Source organism: Zootermopsis nevadensis, unplaced genomic scaffold (genome assembly GCF_977971745.1).
Source record: "Zootermopsis nevadensis isolate Lab colony 2312 unplaced genomic scaffold, Znev_1.0 Znev_ptg000012l, whole genome shotgun sequence".
NCBI lineage: Eukaryota > Metazoa > Arthropoda > Insecta > Blattodea > Termopsidae > Zootermopsis > Zootermopsis nevadensis.
In genome coordinates this window covers 12,133,253-12,148,439 of record NW_028259144.1, presented here as the reverse complement: position 1 = coordinate 12,148,439, position 15,187 = coordinate 12,133,253, and the positions used below count along the sequence as shown (strand labels likewise).

General features: G+C 36.9%; 1 protein-coding gene across 3 annotated transcripts in view; it reads right to left on the bottom strand.

Annotated features, from left to right (window-relative positions):
• Positions 1-316: 316 nt before the first annotated feature.
• Positions 317-15,187, bottom strand: part of l(2)gd1 (lethal (2) giant discs 1) — a 54,398-nt gene continuing 39,527 nt past the window's right edge. For 2 of the 3 annotated variants that reach the window (XM_022067113.2, XM_087347909.1), the window contains 5 exons: positions 13,433-13,608; positions 9,021-9,141; positions 8,792-8,943; positions 3,157-3,247; positions 317-671 (listed from right to left, as the gene is read on the bottom strand). In XM_022067113.2, the coding sequence (XP_021922805.1) occupies positions 546-671; positions 3,157-3,247; positions 8,792-8,943; positions 9,021-9,141; positions 13,433-13,608 (666 nt within the window). In that variant the 3' untranslated portion in view covers positions 317-545. The remainder of the gene's footprint in view (positions 672-3,156; positions 3,248-8,791; positions 8,944-9,020; positions 9,142-13,432; positions 13,609-15,187) is intronic. The other variant, XM_022067114.2, reaches the window with a different exon arrangement.

Genomic DNA, 15,187 nt, shown 5'->3' with positions numbered 1-15,187 from the left:
AGAACACCTTTGGACCAAACAACAGTATAATTCCTATATCATAATAACCTAGCGCTTGGGGTTTCTAAGCCCTAATTAAATTTATGATAAAATTTCATCTTTCAACTGCTTGTCTTATTTTTAAAAACACTAATCAACATTTTCACTAGAATGCTACAAACTATCTACAATCTGAATTTCATTACCTGTTTCTTACATATCATACTGCAAAAAAAATCTTACATTTAGTAACAGGGTACTCAAAATTATATTAGTTTATTCTGGAAAATTTGGAAGAAGCAGTGATTTGGTTTTCTGTGGGAAATAAACATAACTCTTAAACAATATAAATTATTTTATTTCACCTTGTGCCACTTATGTATACATCTGAAGTTAAAAAATTCATTTTTTTCCCCTAAGATGTTTCTACTATATGTGGGTCATCTGCAAAAACCCTTGATAGTATATTATGCAATATAATTAACACTACATCACAGGAACAGAATTCTATACACTGCAAATAAATATCACTTTACACAGATACATGCAATATGTTACAATCTGCTTCACTGAAAGTGATCGATGACAAGCCACTTTTCTTGTACCTGCTCTACTTGCTTTGTAAGAATTGGATTGCGAATGCGAACCTTCACTTCCAACTTCCCACCTACTGGCTTGCGACCTTCCATGAGCTGCAATACAAGAAAACTGTTACAACATTATCTCAATGATTTAAGAGATTACAGGTACAAGTATTACAGTTTTAACAATATATCAGAATAAAATACCTGTTTTGCTGTTGGATCAGGTTTCATGCAGACATTAGTATTATGATGTTATATGTGTTATTACATCTAAGCTCTGTGATTCATAAAATACTGTCATGAAAAGGCAACAGTCTTATTGCTTATGAAATGATTTGTTGTGTATAAGAAATATTACCTATACATAATTTGAAGCCATGATTATTATTTCTATTGTACCACACTTCAACACAACAAAATAATGAATCTGCATTTTGCTCTGCTACCATATTATTATTTTCCACCTACATAAATGTTAAATTAACAAAAGTTGCAAATTATTTGAAGAGTCATATAAAATTTCAGAATTTTCACTAGTTTGATAATTGTACCGTGGGGAATTTGGTTTGAAAACAGGTTTTGCAACTTATTTATTGCTTACAGCCTGCAGAATGGACTGTCAGACAAGGAAGTAAATACTATTTCAAGACTACATAAAAACAATAATCATGACAAAGATCAAGAAGTACTAAACTGAAAATAGAACATTGTGAACATAACTAATATATTACATTATCCCACACATCACAGATCCTTCATGCAGAAGCATGTTCCCAAATACTGGAATTCTGTCACAGCTTTGAGGGCTTTATTAACTATTATGATTTTGTCCTGCAGTTTGGTAACAAGACATGATGATTACTTAATTTTCTCCGTGTTTACTTATACAATGACTTCTTTCCTAGCATCTAAGGCAGGTTCCACATGCTCCGTTTTGCTCATCATTTTTCCTGCAAGCTCATAAGGTCTGGAGGTAAAATAGTACACAGGGACTGCCCACACTCACAACACTCCCTGTTCATCATTTTGCCTTTACAATCATAAGTCTGAAGGTAAGACGGAGCATTTGTGGGAGCACATAAGAGTTATAAACAATGTGATAGCAAATCCTGCAACTAATGCACAGTCTTACCTCTTGCCAAGTGACTGAGAGTACATCATGATTGGAAGAAGAAATGACACCAAGAAAAAGTTAAATATGATGCACCAGTATTTACAATAAAGGCTCTGGAGATCCAAGTATGCATTTTAATCTTTATAAAACTATTTTAATTTTATTTTATCAAGCATAAATATAATATTAATAGATCATGCACAAACAGCACACTAATTACCCTACACTGTTGTGACAGACATGCATTAACATAGAACACTGATGATGATCTGTTAAAGACTGAAACATGTCTGACTGTTAATTGCAGCTACATGGTTTGAGAAATTAGAAGAAAATAATCAGGTCTGCTAGTAGTTCAGATTCCAAAAGTAGTTTGCAAAGAAAAAAGTTATGAAACTTTCTGCATATATAGAACTTGACAGAGCTATGTAGGAATGATTGAATTGCAAAAGAGCACAAAGGACACAAGTATCCAGCATAATATGCACTAATCAAGCACAATATTTCTTTGAAGACTCAGGAGTTGAGGGCAAAATCAATGCATACTCCAGTTGGCTAATGATATTTAACACCAATATGGTATATGGGAAATAGACATTCAATTCCAATCCTTTTCTGTGTTCTATGACCTCACACTGCCATTCAATTTCACAGGGATTTCCAGGAATGCATTCTGAATGAAAATCTAAAAGTAGATAAAATAACAAGGATAAAATTCTGGAAGTGTCTGCCAACAAAAACTCTAGCTTTCTATACATCACGGAATGCACTGTGCCATACACTGAGCAAAAAACCACATCCTAAGAAAATTAAGTAACTGTCCATTCATGCACACATTTGGTTATTTACAACAGCTGTATTTATAACTTCTAATCACAATGAATGAAAACCAAACATTCAAATGCTACTAACTCTCTTCAGTTTGAATGTTACGATACATTTAACATAAATGTCTGATCATGTAGTGGCAGAGGAGCTGCTATCATTATTTTGCTCTTGGATGCAATGTAAACTGCAAGAAAATGCAGTATGACCTCTGTCTTATGATGTTATGAAGGCTCTATCAAGAGGCAACATTTGAAATTCCATAACTATGGAATGTTGCTATGTGCTGCAACTGTTTCTTTAAATGTTCTGCTCCAAATTATCTCAATGACCCTGTACAGTTTGGCCATAAGAATTTAAATTACCCTGTTTATTGTAGGCTGCTACCCATTTTTTATTCTTTAATAAAAATTTCTAAAATATGTATTCTTCCTGTTTTGTTATGAGCCCATACTATTCTGTCATCCCCCTTCTTACTCCCAAGTCTTTGACTACCTCATACCATATATTGCAATTACCTCAATTTATCTGGCACAGACTCTACAGTCATCACAATTTAGTTTTAAACAGTGAAACTTATAATGATTCACAGTACACCAATATGCTTAGAGTCCATTAATTTAATTTTACTTCATCATTTGTGATGGAACTTACATCAAAGGAGTCATGAATAGTGCATTTGGTTTCCAGTGGAAGCAACTTCACAGCAGCTGTTCCAATCAACACATCACTTCTGAAGAAGCTCCTACAAGACAAGACCTTCAAATGTTAAACATTGCATTACCAAGAACTCAGACATTACAATGATGGCTCAATTAATGCATGCCCACAACATAACAAACAAAACCTGGAAAACTGAAGAATCCTTATGCAGTAAGTGTATCTTAATAACAAATAACACAAAACAAGTATGTACATATGCATGTATGAGTGTGTTTATTGTGTTATGGTGTGTGTGCGTACACATGAATGTGTATGTATGCGTGGGTGTGCATCCCTGTTCACTTAATCCACTACCAGCCCTGTACATCTCATGAAATACAGTATCCTACATAGCAGGATTTCATAACATTCTTCTCAGCTTACTGGCGGCCATAATCAAGGTCTCCGTATACATCCCAGGTCTCATATGGTCCCCAGGATCTTTGGGGAGGGTTAACCTCTTTAACCAGGAAGACCTGGATCTTTTATGCACCCTGGTCAGGGCCTCTGTATACTTGGGTAGTGCCATGTGCCCTGGTTTCCATAAGCCTCTGGTATTACATTGGCTATTTCTGGTTTTAATCTTACTTCTGGCACTTCCAGACACTTTGTCTTTGCATATGAAGTATGCCTTTAGAACAGTTGTCTTCTCAAAACCTCTGGATTGGCTAATACTTTCAGCTTCCCAAGGTGGTATGCCAGAACTGCTGGCTCCCTGCTGAGAGGAATCAATTTTCAAATAGAGGCCCCGTGTTAGAGAGCCCTTTCATTGGTGGCCATAATCAAGGCCTCCCTGCAAGTCTCTGTCTCAGAGTCACTGGGTCCTTTGTGTTGACTGGCATCTTTAATAAGGATGGTGCTTTCAAACGTAGGCCTTATAGACACCCTGGTCAAAGACTTCCTGGACTTGGGTAATGCCAAGTATCCTGTATGCTATAAGCACCTGGTACTACTTTGGCTCTCCTTGATTTTAAGTTTCCTCCTGGCATTTTCAGACACTTAGTCAGATGAAGCCTGAACCTTAAAGTCTACATACTGTATGTCACCTTTATCCAAAGGTTTGCTGAAACCACCAGCTTTCTGTGGTGGTATGCCAGAGCCACTGGCTCCCTCTATAAATGGCAATAGTAGATGAGTCCCTGCCCCCACTGTCTTCTGAGCTAACACTGTTAGGTTTCCAAGATGGTAGGCCAGAACTGCTGGCTCCCTGTAGCCTTTAAACAGATGCTTCATATTGGAGAACTCCTTTGTACAACTTCCATCCCCTTAAAAGTTACATATTGTAAGTCACCTTCATCCACAGGTTAGTTGGAATTACCAGCTCCCGGTTGTAATATGTCAAAACTACTGACTCCCAATTTGTAGGTTTCCTGGAGCCAATGGCCCCAGTCCCCACAGTGGAGTGCCACATCTACTGGCTTCCAACACAGAACAGTAAATAAAAACAATGCAGCTATGACACAACTTAGTTCAGGATTAAACACCACCAAAAATAAAATAATAATCAGAAAAGAAATAAGGTCCACAACAACCACCAGGGAACAAAATACAACCTAGTTCAAAATAAACACCATCAACATAAAATAATGATTCACTGAAGACTGAATTCATTGCTCTGATGACAGAGGCAGTATGACCTCTGAAATGGTGGTGGAAATCTACCATACTACATGACACAATAACCCAGAATACTGCAATCTTCAGACTAACCACTGTGAAAACCTCAAATCTACAATGATTCACTATGTAACAAATACATATATTTAGAATGTACGAGGGTGAGTCAAATGAAAACCGTAATTTTTTTTTTAAATTTAATTTATTGAGTGAAAGCGGTACACAACTATATCATTTTTCTACATAGTCTACATTTCGTTCAATACAGGCCCTCCAGCGTTTACGAAGTGTATGGATTCCTCTAGAAAAAAATTCTTGTGGTTGTCTGCGCAACCACTCATGCACCGCCTGCTGTATCGCTTCGTCAGAACGGAACTTCTTTCCTCCCATCGCCTCTTTGAGTGGCCCAAACATGTGGTAATCACTTGGGGCTAGGTCTAGTGAGTATGGCGGATGTGGAAGACACTCAAAGTGCAAGTCTTGGATTGTTGCAACTGTTGCACGGGCAGTATGGGGCCGAGCATTGTCATGTCAAGGACACCTCTAGTCAAAAGTCCACGTCGCTTTGATCTGACTGCAGGTCGAAGATGATTCTTCAAGATTCTTCACTGATCAAAAAACGAATTACAGAACGTTGTTCTTCTTTCGTGCACGTAACTAGTGGAGCAGCCATTTTCAAATTGGCACTGTGATGGCGATATGTTTGTCTGCATTATACTACCACCTATAGGATACTCTTTATAGCATTGGTAACATGTCTGCCAACTTATAGGACAATGGCGCGATATTTCGAATTTTTATCTCAGTTTTACGGTTTTCATTTGACTCACCCTCGTATAATCACATCATGTATAATTTTATGATTTCTACAAACTGAATAAATGAAACAATACTGTTACAAAGAGATTCATTTGGTGAAGTTATTATATCATTACTTACAGCTGTATGTACAAAACAATGGAACATTAAGCAACTCGAATAAAAACGTATGACACATGTGATAGCCCAAAGGTAATCCATGCATGATTTAGTAACATCCAAAAATACAGCTCATAATAAACAATAATTCATAATTTGAAGATGGCTGTCTCCTGGGTTACTGTATCATTGAGTTCAGTACAAGTTTAATGATGCTTCAGAGGTGCTTATTGCCTCCACTATCAGAGTGATGAGTAAGCTGCACAAGGATCAGTTTGAAATATGAGAACCAGTTGGACAAGGCAGAACCTTGGCCAAACCTGTGGGGAAGGGAGTGAGAACAAAGGAGCTAATGGGATAAGAGTAGACCAGATCCTGACCAGGAGGAGGAGGGAAAGATAGGTTTACCTTGGACATGTGTGACAGAGGGAGAGGAAAGGGGAGATTGCTGGGCAGAAGCAAATGAGGACATTAGGTAAACATTAAAGAAGAGGTATGGCATGATGGATGGAGACAAGAAAAAGGAGAGTACAGGAAAAAAGACAAGAAAGAAAAGTTTATTTTTCCTTCTTTCCTTTCCATTCTTCATACCATTTCATTTGTTCCTTCTATTCTCAGTGATCTGCTATTGGTTGCTGAGAGGCACTGATAAGGGCTATTTGAGGTTTTCACAGCGATGATCGCCCTGATGACGGAGGCAGTATGACCTCTGAAACGTTGGTTAACATCGACCAGACTACACAGCGCAACAACCCAGAAGATGGAAATCTTCTATTTCCTTTTCTTTATCTTTCTTGCATATCTGAGCTACACATGTCTTCCTCCACTCCTTCTAGCCAGGCTGTGATCTGCTCTTCTCCTACTGGCTCCCTTGCCCTCTACCCCACTGGTCTAACCAAGGTTCTACCATATCCAACTGCTTTCCATATCTCAAATCTGATACCTTGAGAGCTGCTTACACACTGCTCAGATGATGGAGATAGAAAGCACTTTTGAAATGTTGGTAAACTATTATCAGACTACACAGTGCAACAACCAAGCCCAGAAGATAGCCATATTAATACTCCTCACTGTGAGAACCTGAAATCTCACAATACATAATTTGTATTCTTCAACAAATATCATCGGGTAATAAAATGAAGAAGAATGAGTTAGGTAAACATGCAGCATGCACCAATAGCTGAAAAATGCATAGATTTTAGTAAAAAAAACCCTGAAGGAAATAAGCCACTTGGGAGATCTGGGCATAGATTGGAGGAAGACATGGTGATGGGACTTAACATGTTCAATCCTGTATCCACTTTTGGTCCTTTTCTGCTGCCTTGTCTAGACTAACAAATCTGACCTAGGCTAAAAGATAAGATGTTGTGAAAAGAAACAAAAAGATTTCTCTTTCAGAACACTTCAAGAAGAAATCTGTTCCATAGACTTAGTTACATAAAAATTAATCAAGCTTGGTTCTATTAAAAAAATAAAATGATCTTAAAGTAGTGAGAAAGGGAGGAAACTTACTTTACAACCACTTAGAAAAAACTGAACACAACTCATATAATAAAGGGTGATTAACGCAAGTGTCAGAAATATAAAAATGTACAATATTAATAGACCTAGATGAATACGAGGGGCAGTCAAAAAGTTTCCGGAATTGTGGTATAGCACTGTAATGGTAGGACATATGGCAACGCTTACCTAATCACCTTCAAAGTAGGACCCTTGCGCACACACACACTTGCTCCATCGATCCTGCCATTGTTGGAAGCACCGGCGGAAGGCTTCGTTTGGAATCTTCCGGAGTTCAGCCGTCACATTCGATTTGATGTCCTCCATGGTTGCAAAACGCGTCCCCTTGAGGCCCATTTTCAGAGTAGGGAACAGCCAGAAGTCACTCGGAATGAGATCCGGAGAGTATGGTGGTTGGGTGACGACAGTAATGCTTTTCTCAGCGAGGTGTCGAATGCGACGGCCGAACTCCGGAAGATTCCAAATGAAGCCTTCCGCCGGTGCTTCCAACAATGGCAGGATCGATGGAGCAAGTGTGTGCGTGTGCAAGGGTCCTACTTTGAAGGTGATTAGGTAAGCGTTGCCATATGTCCTACTATTACAGTGCTATACCACAATTCCGGAAACTTTTTGACTGCCCTACGTATATTTATAATATTACAGGACGCTGTTTTATACATCAGTAGGAAAACAAATATATGCATTTGTTTGAATACTGAAAACATAAAATACAGTGTCAATGTTACCTGAAGGAACCATCAAAATATAACTGATGTGCTGATGATTTATTTTGTTCCTTGCATGTTTCAGTCCACCTTTGCCATCATCAGGTTTGTGTAATACACACACATATCTTCTTACAAAACACTCTGCTCCGTAAAGCATGTAATAACATTCATGCAATAAAATATGGTTAATAATTATAATATACAAAGTACAAATAAAAATAAAAGTAAAATGTAAACATCTAATTAATACAGGCTGAGAATTTTCATGATCAAGCATCTCAACAGTTTAAAAACATTAAAATATAACACGGAAATGTACTTCATGGTGTGAGCTACTTAATGTCATGTTTCTGTGGTATAAGCTGCCGTAGTGAATGAAGCTGAACTATATGTGGCTGTGATAGTTGAGTATACACTACAACATACACACCACACACATTTAAACTTTAAATGGTTAAACTTTCATGGTTCCTTTAACAAACAATATGTGAAATATAAAAGCATGGCATCCAATATGAAAGTTAAACACGGTCAGCTAGTAATAAAAAACTTGTTTATGGAACATAAAATAAGCAATTTAATTTTCTTCTGTATGGAATGAAATATAAGATATTCTGCATACCTGAAACTGGATACAGATATTGTTTAGTTTGAAAATTTATCTAGTATTATAACTGTTTCTTCACAGGGAATGTGAAAGATGAAACCGAACACAGATAATGGACTAATGAACTAGAGACAAAAGTAAAGTACATAAAGTAAGAAATATGTATCAATATTTCCTACTGAAACTTAATATGATAAATATGAGATTTGTAACCTACCCTCGTGACCAGACCTCCAACTTGATGCCGTGTCTCTTGAACACTCGCTGGCAAGCACGTGAGTTACGATGAATTGTCAGATTGAAGGTAGAATTATATTCAGGGTTATTTGTGTCTTTTACCAAGGATGTTCGGTCCTTTGGTGGATCCTCCTGCACAATAAATATCATGATTTGTGAAACAGCAACAAAAATTACTTGCTCATAGCTCACTATAGGAAGTTACTTACACTGGGATAGGGGAACTCAAACTTCACATATGTGTCCACATCCTTCGGGTTAGATACAGTGTAATTGATTCCTTGTATAATTGTCAATTCAAGGTCATTGTCACCCAGATCTGTACAGCACCTAGAAGCATGAATGTTAGTGAAGGTAAGCAATGCTGCTTTGAAAAACAAAAAAACACATTTATAATGCAGCAACAGCATCAACGTAGACCTAAATGACCAGTTCCATTCACACAGAAATACTTAAGAATATTAAAATGTATCTTCCATTGCTTTCTTCAGGGTCCAATATCTCTGTAGCTAATGGGTTTATAAGACATAATGTGCTATTGTCTGCAGTTTCATTCATGAGAGATTTTGATGCCATTCTATTTTACATGACTGAATACTTTCACCAATATTAAATATCTGTAGTTCTTCACGTACAGTTGTATTTCATCTTGAAGGGTATACCCAGTGACTCATCTTAAAATTATATTCATATTTTTCTAATAAACTGACACACAACACAGGTATGCCATTACACTCTCTGGGATTTCAAGAGGCAGTACTTTATTAACCAATAAGATACATAATGCTACTGTTCAAATCATAATCCCCATCTTAACATTTATTTCAGCATATGAAAAGCATTTTGGATGTATAAAAAAGCTTTAGTAAAAAATTAAACCATTTCTACTTCTTCTCTCTCTCTCTCTCTTTTTTACATCTGCATCATGTTTGAACTTACGGCTACAAAGCATACCATTAAATGAACCAAACATGCACAGTAAAATTTCAGTATAACAAATTTCTGTGCAATGGCAAATTATATTTTTAATACTGACATTTTATCATAATGAAAGGTAGGAAAAACAAATTAATGACATATTTATTGTTTTTACAAAGGTCAATCGATTTTACCAAATAAGAGGCACACCACCTGTTCATAATGCTATTAACAAGTGTAAAAAGAATTGTTTACTCCACTATTGTGATGTGACCTAGAACAATCTGACATTTACATGATTATGTATAATTACCCTTTACCAGCTGATTGTGTAAATTACCATTTATCAGCTATGTGTAAAGGTTTGTTTATGCACAGTTTGGCTGGCTATGCATCACAGCAGCATACAACGGCATATACTGTTAATTGTTAGACTGAATCTGGCAGCTGACATGGCACACTTCTCACAAAGATCCGGTAGCCAGTTACTCACGGCCTGCATTTCTGCTGCAGTTTAACTTAACTTATTTCATAGAAAAGTTACAAAGTAACGACCCTCTATATTTAAATATGCCTCACATTGTAAAAATATGTTCCTAGACACACGCCTCAGCTACTGTACAGGAATAGCTGAATTTCATGCCCAATATTTTCTTGAACTTCTTCCAAAGAGTGCAGATTGTTCACATACACATTCTCTTTCAGCATGCCCAACAAATAAAAGTCACAAGGATTTAAACTGGGTAATCACAAAAAGCCACAATCCCCAACTTATAACTCGTTTGCTGAATACTTCATGTAATGCAACTACAGAATTGAAGATGGCTGTCTTCTGGGTTTTTGTGCCTTGTAGTCTGGTAGACGTTTTTTCAGAGGTCCTTGCTGCCTCCATCGTCAGGGTGATCTCTGATGATGGAGGCATATGTATCATATACAAACAATTTCTGTTCAGCTCTTTACTTCATTTTCAAGCTCTGTGCTTCACAACACTGTGAACCGTACTTGTACATATCTCAAGGACATCTAACTACGCTAATCACACAGCAATATCGAGATATGCCAGCAAGCATCGAGTGAAAAAAGACACTTCGGCGGCCAGCAGTGGACATGCATGGGCAAATAGATTTTTAGCCGGCCAGTCTAAGGGCAAATGGGATTCCTTTAAAAAAAAACGTTTAATCGTTTAAAATACAAATGACCACCTTGTAGTATGGAGGTTTAAATCTCCTTTCCCATACAGTAAAGGTCATTATATGTTCCTTGCAAAAGCACTCACACAAGAAGTGTTTTGAAAATTTGTATGAATTTCATGCCATATGGGGATACCTGGGAGCCAGATTTTCATTTGCCATTTCATAGCACACCACCCACTGACAATGGAATTGCATTCTAATCCCTTATTTCACTGTCCGATGTGGCACTTTTGTCACCAGATTCTTAACTGTCAGCCATTTCATTATCACTGTCACTATACTCTACTATTAAAAGATTTCCATCCATAAAGGAAAAAGTTTCAAAATATGATAAGCACTCACTTTGTTCTATGACATACTACATTTTAGGGGAACTGAGGTAGGTGGAAGGTTTTTACGATATACTGAGCTCACAGCAAAAATTTTCATTACAATATTTCCATCTCATAGTTTACTGAACTGACATTTTGGCATATATGTGTATCCTGTGTGTGTTTGTGCATGCGTGTATGGATACATGTATGGCTGTGACATCTAGTACACATTTAACAAACTATATAAAAGAAACTGCAGTAATTTTTAATTCAGAACCACCACTTACATTGCCAGTACAACATATGCTTGTGAAGGACTAACAGTCTCAATAAATTTTTAAAAATATTGTTAAAAATAATTTTTATGGGAATGGGGTTTTCCTGCATTGCACTGAAATGTCAATATATAGCAACATCTGTTATTGTGAAATATTTTTGCATATGAGTACAGTAGGGCCCCGCTTTTCGGCGCTCCGCTAATACGGCGCTCAACAGCTGAGTCAGAGAAGTGCGTCCAGCGCCATTTTCTCATCGCTGATTCAGTCTGTTTACAGCTTTTGTGCGCTCCGCGTCTCTCTGTATTTCTGGCAATTTTTCAGTTATTACAAACTGTATATTTATATAATATTTTTGTGTTACTACAGTGTAATTACAATGGCGTCTAAGGGTAGTAGCGATAAAAAGAGGAGTCGTAAGCCTCTTACTTTAAATGCCAAGTTAGAGATGATTAAACTTCGTGAACAAGGCATGTCTATGGCTTCCGAACCATCACCAAAACCAATAAGATTCGTTGAAGAGTCAGATGATGAAGATGCGCCATCTCCTTCATCCTTCCTACTATAAGCATATCAATTTTCAAATTTATATTCACCAATCACTATAAGCTGAGGACAATGTGTGTATTGCTGATATTCATTTTAATTTCATATCGTTTTCTTAGGCCTAGCACTATTGTGCACTTACTATATGATTGTGTAACATCTTATTAGGCTTTGATATGCATTTGCAAGTGAAATAAGGCAAAGATCCGCTTTTCGGCGATTTTCGCTTTACGGCGGGGGTCTGGTCCCTAACCCGCCGTATAAGCGGTGCCCTACTGTATATGGTACTCTGGTAGGGGATGAACAGTATTTTTATATAATGAAATTTAATTACAATGGCAAGCTTTACCTGAGACTGTACTATTACACTCATAAGATGAAAGATAAGGAATTTATGTCAAATGTGGGAGTCTTGGTACAATTCAGGACTTTTTTGTTATCAGGTGGAGCAGCATCTTCCTGCTGGAAGAAAAATCTTGTCTAGGAACCTTGCCTTTTTGATGTTATGATGATGATAACATGAAGCAGAATATTTCAGTTGTTCTCTTGGCTGCACAGAAATTCATCAAAATAGGATAATTTTTCTCTGTACCATCGAGTCGGAGTCGACCCCTAGTAACATTATGAACAAGATCCCTCTGATATGGAACTGTTCATATATTTTCTACGCAAATGATCCAGAAGTGGTTTGCTGTTGCCTTCTTCTGTTTGCATGGAGTATAAATGACACAGTATGGAATGCAGTGTTCCATGACTAAGATTCAATTTTATGAATAAACACACACATTTTTTTTAAATTGTATGCTTAGATTTTTCTGTTCTCTGAAGTGTTAAAAGGTTTAACCTAATTTTTGACTTATAAGACCAATATTTTCATTAAATTATTAACACATATTAATGCTAATAATATTTACTTTTCAATAATTCTTTTTGTTGCTGTTTGAGTTTTGTACTGAGCCAATATTTATTATGGTACGTTGTTAAATTCTTAACAATTTGTGCATATTTGAGAGGCATAAAAGTAGTTTCAAGAGTAAGGTACAAACAGGCACAGAATGTAGTAAATGAGTGGAAGCATTTTACAGGCATTGTTAAGGGTGTTTGAATACTAATCTGAACAGTGAGCAATGCACATGCACATGTGCATGACATAAAACCAATATGTCATTGAGAATGGAGACTTGGATGAAAATTGTCTCTGCGTACCTTACTTTCAGACCATCCCTTGCAGACTTCTAACAGTAATGTACTGAATGACACAATATATAAATAAATTAATTACTGTGATTGTGTTCTTTGCTGACATGGACATTATTTTATGGACTAAAACATAAGCTTTTACACTTTACCCCTGAGTAAACAAATGTATACTCACTGCACAATAGAGAAGCTTTTAGTTTCATAATGGAATTTGGGGATTGATTCACTCCGTTTGTGTGCACAGCGCACTGCATTCAAATCTTTCTTTGAGTGTAATGCCAGTTGCTCAAAACGGTTTGCACTAGCCACATCTCCTATTGCTTTGAAGTGGTCCCGTGTAGTCAGACACATCTGTAATCAATAGGTTTCCATTAAGTTATGTGAATAATATCTACAGCAGAAGCAAATGAAACTAGTAGTTATTTCATTGAGGAATTTTCTTGATATGAAAATAATTTTCAATTATTTGTACAATTCATTTTTAATGTACAACAAATGAGGATTATTACATAATGAAAAATATAATGACTTTTAAAGGTCACCTTGTATTATTAAAGACAGTACAATCAGGGAGACTATGACGAGATAGGAATATGTGTATGGTGAAGGAGAGCAAGACCGCAAACAGAATTTTTGCAGGAAAAGCTGTTGGAAAATGTCCACTTCAAAGACCAAGGAGCTGGAAGGATGACAATGAGATAAATCTTAGGAAGACAATGCAGTCATGTTTATAAAGATTACCTCTCAACTGAATATAACTTTGAGTTATTGTCAACAACTGCTAAGGAAAGGATATTTGCTGAGCAAACTGCATTCTTCATTTTGATCAATTAACACTTAACATATAAACAGCTCAGTTTTATCAAAATCTGAAATCTTTAATCACATGAGGATATACCTGGAACTGCTGAGACTTTTAATTAAAGTGCACACAGATTTGTCCCACTTTATGTGATGTTACTTGCCAGGATTACAGATGAGATTTGATGAGGTAAAACTGACATTTTGGACACTAAGGACTTCAGTTCTTGCATCTAAAAATCAGTAGTTTGGCTACTAGGACCATGGCAAAATGTTCTTGTAATACTGGTATAAACATAACAGCAGAGTTAGTTTTTTGAATTCAACCCAAATCAGGTTCTTCGTCATTTTCCAGTTTTTTACTATGGTTACAGGTTTATTATAAAAAGTATTTCACTGAACATTGTGATAAAATGGTTAACACTCCTGCTTAATATTTGAAAGGTTTCAGAACAAACTCTGGGCCTGGAGGCTGACTACCTTAACTGAGACTTTTTACCATCTTCCTTACACATTTCAAGAAATGTTTGAACACCTTAAAACAGACCACAACCACTTAGTTCCATATCTTTTCTGATAAATAATTAATAATTTTTCCTATTCAACACTATACGTCCCGCACCGTAGCCGCGTGTTCTGAGGCATCATGCTTCGGACCGACGATACGGAATGCGTGCTGGTTCGAGTCTCGGGGGAGAAGAAATTTTCTCATGAGGTTTCGACCAGTGTATGGGACCGGTGCCAACCCAGCATCATGAGGAAATTGGGGAGCTACAATGGGTAGCATAATCCGGTCAGGAAAACCAGCAATGGCTGGGGGGTTCGTCGTGCTGACCACACGTCACCCTATATCTGGTTGGATGATCGTTCATGCTTAGGCATGTGAACGTGAGACCAGCAGTCAAGCTAGTCAGCTTTGGCTCTCTTGAGCTGTTACGCCACATATTTATTTATTTATTTTATTCAACACTACACAGAAAATAATTAAAATCCAGTTGACATAACAAATGTGGATTATCATATGTTGTGAAAGTCCATGAGGGTTTTTGAATACTTCAAAACTATCCAGTCAACATTTTACAAACCTATACAAAATTTTGCAATGAATGACATCAAGTTTTTAGCCGTA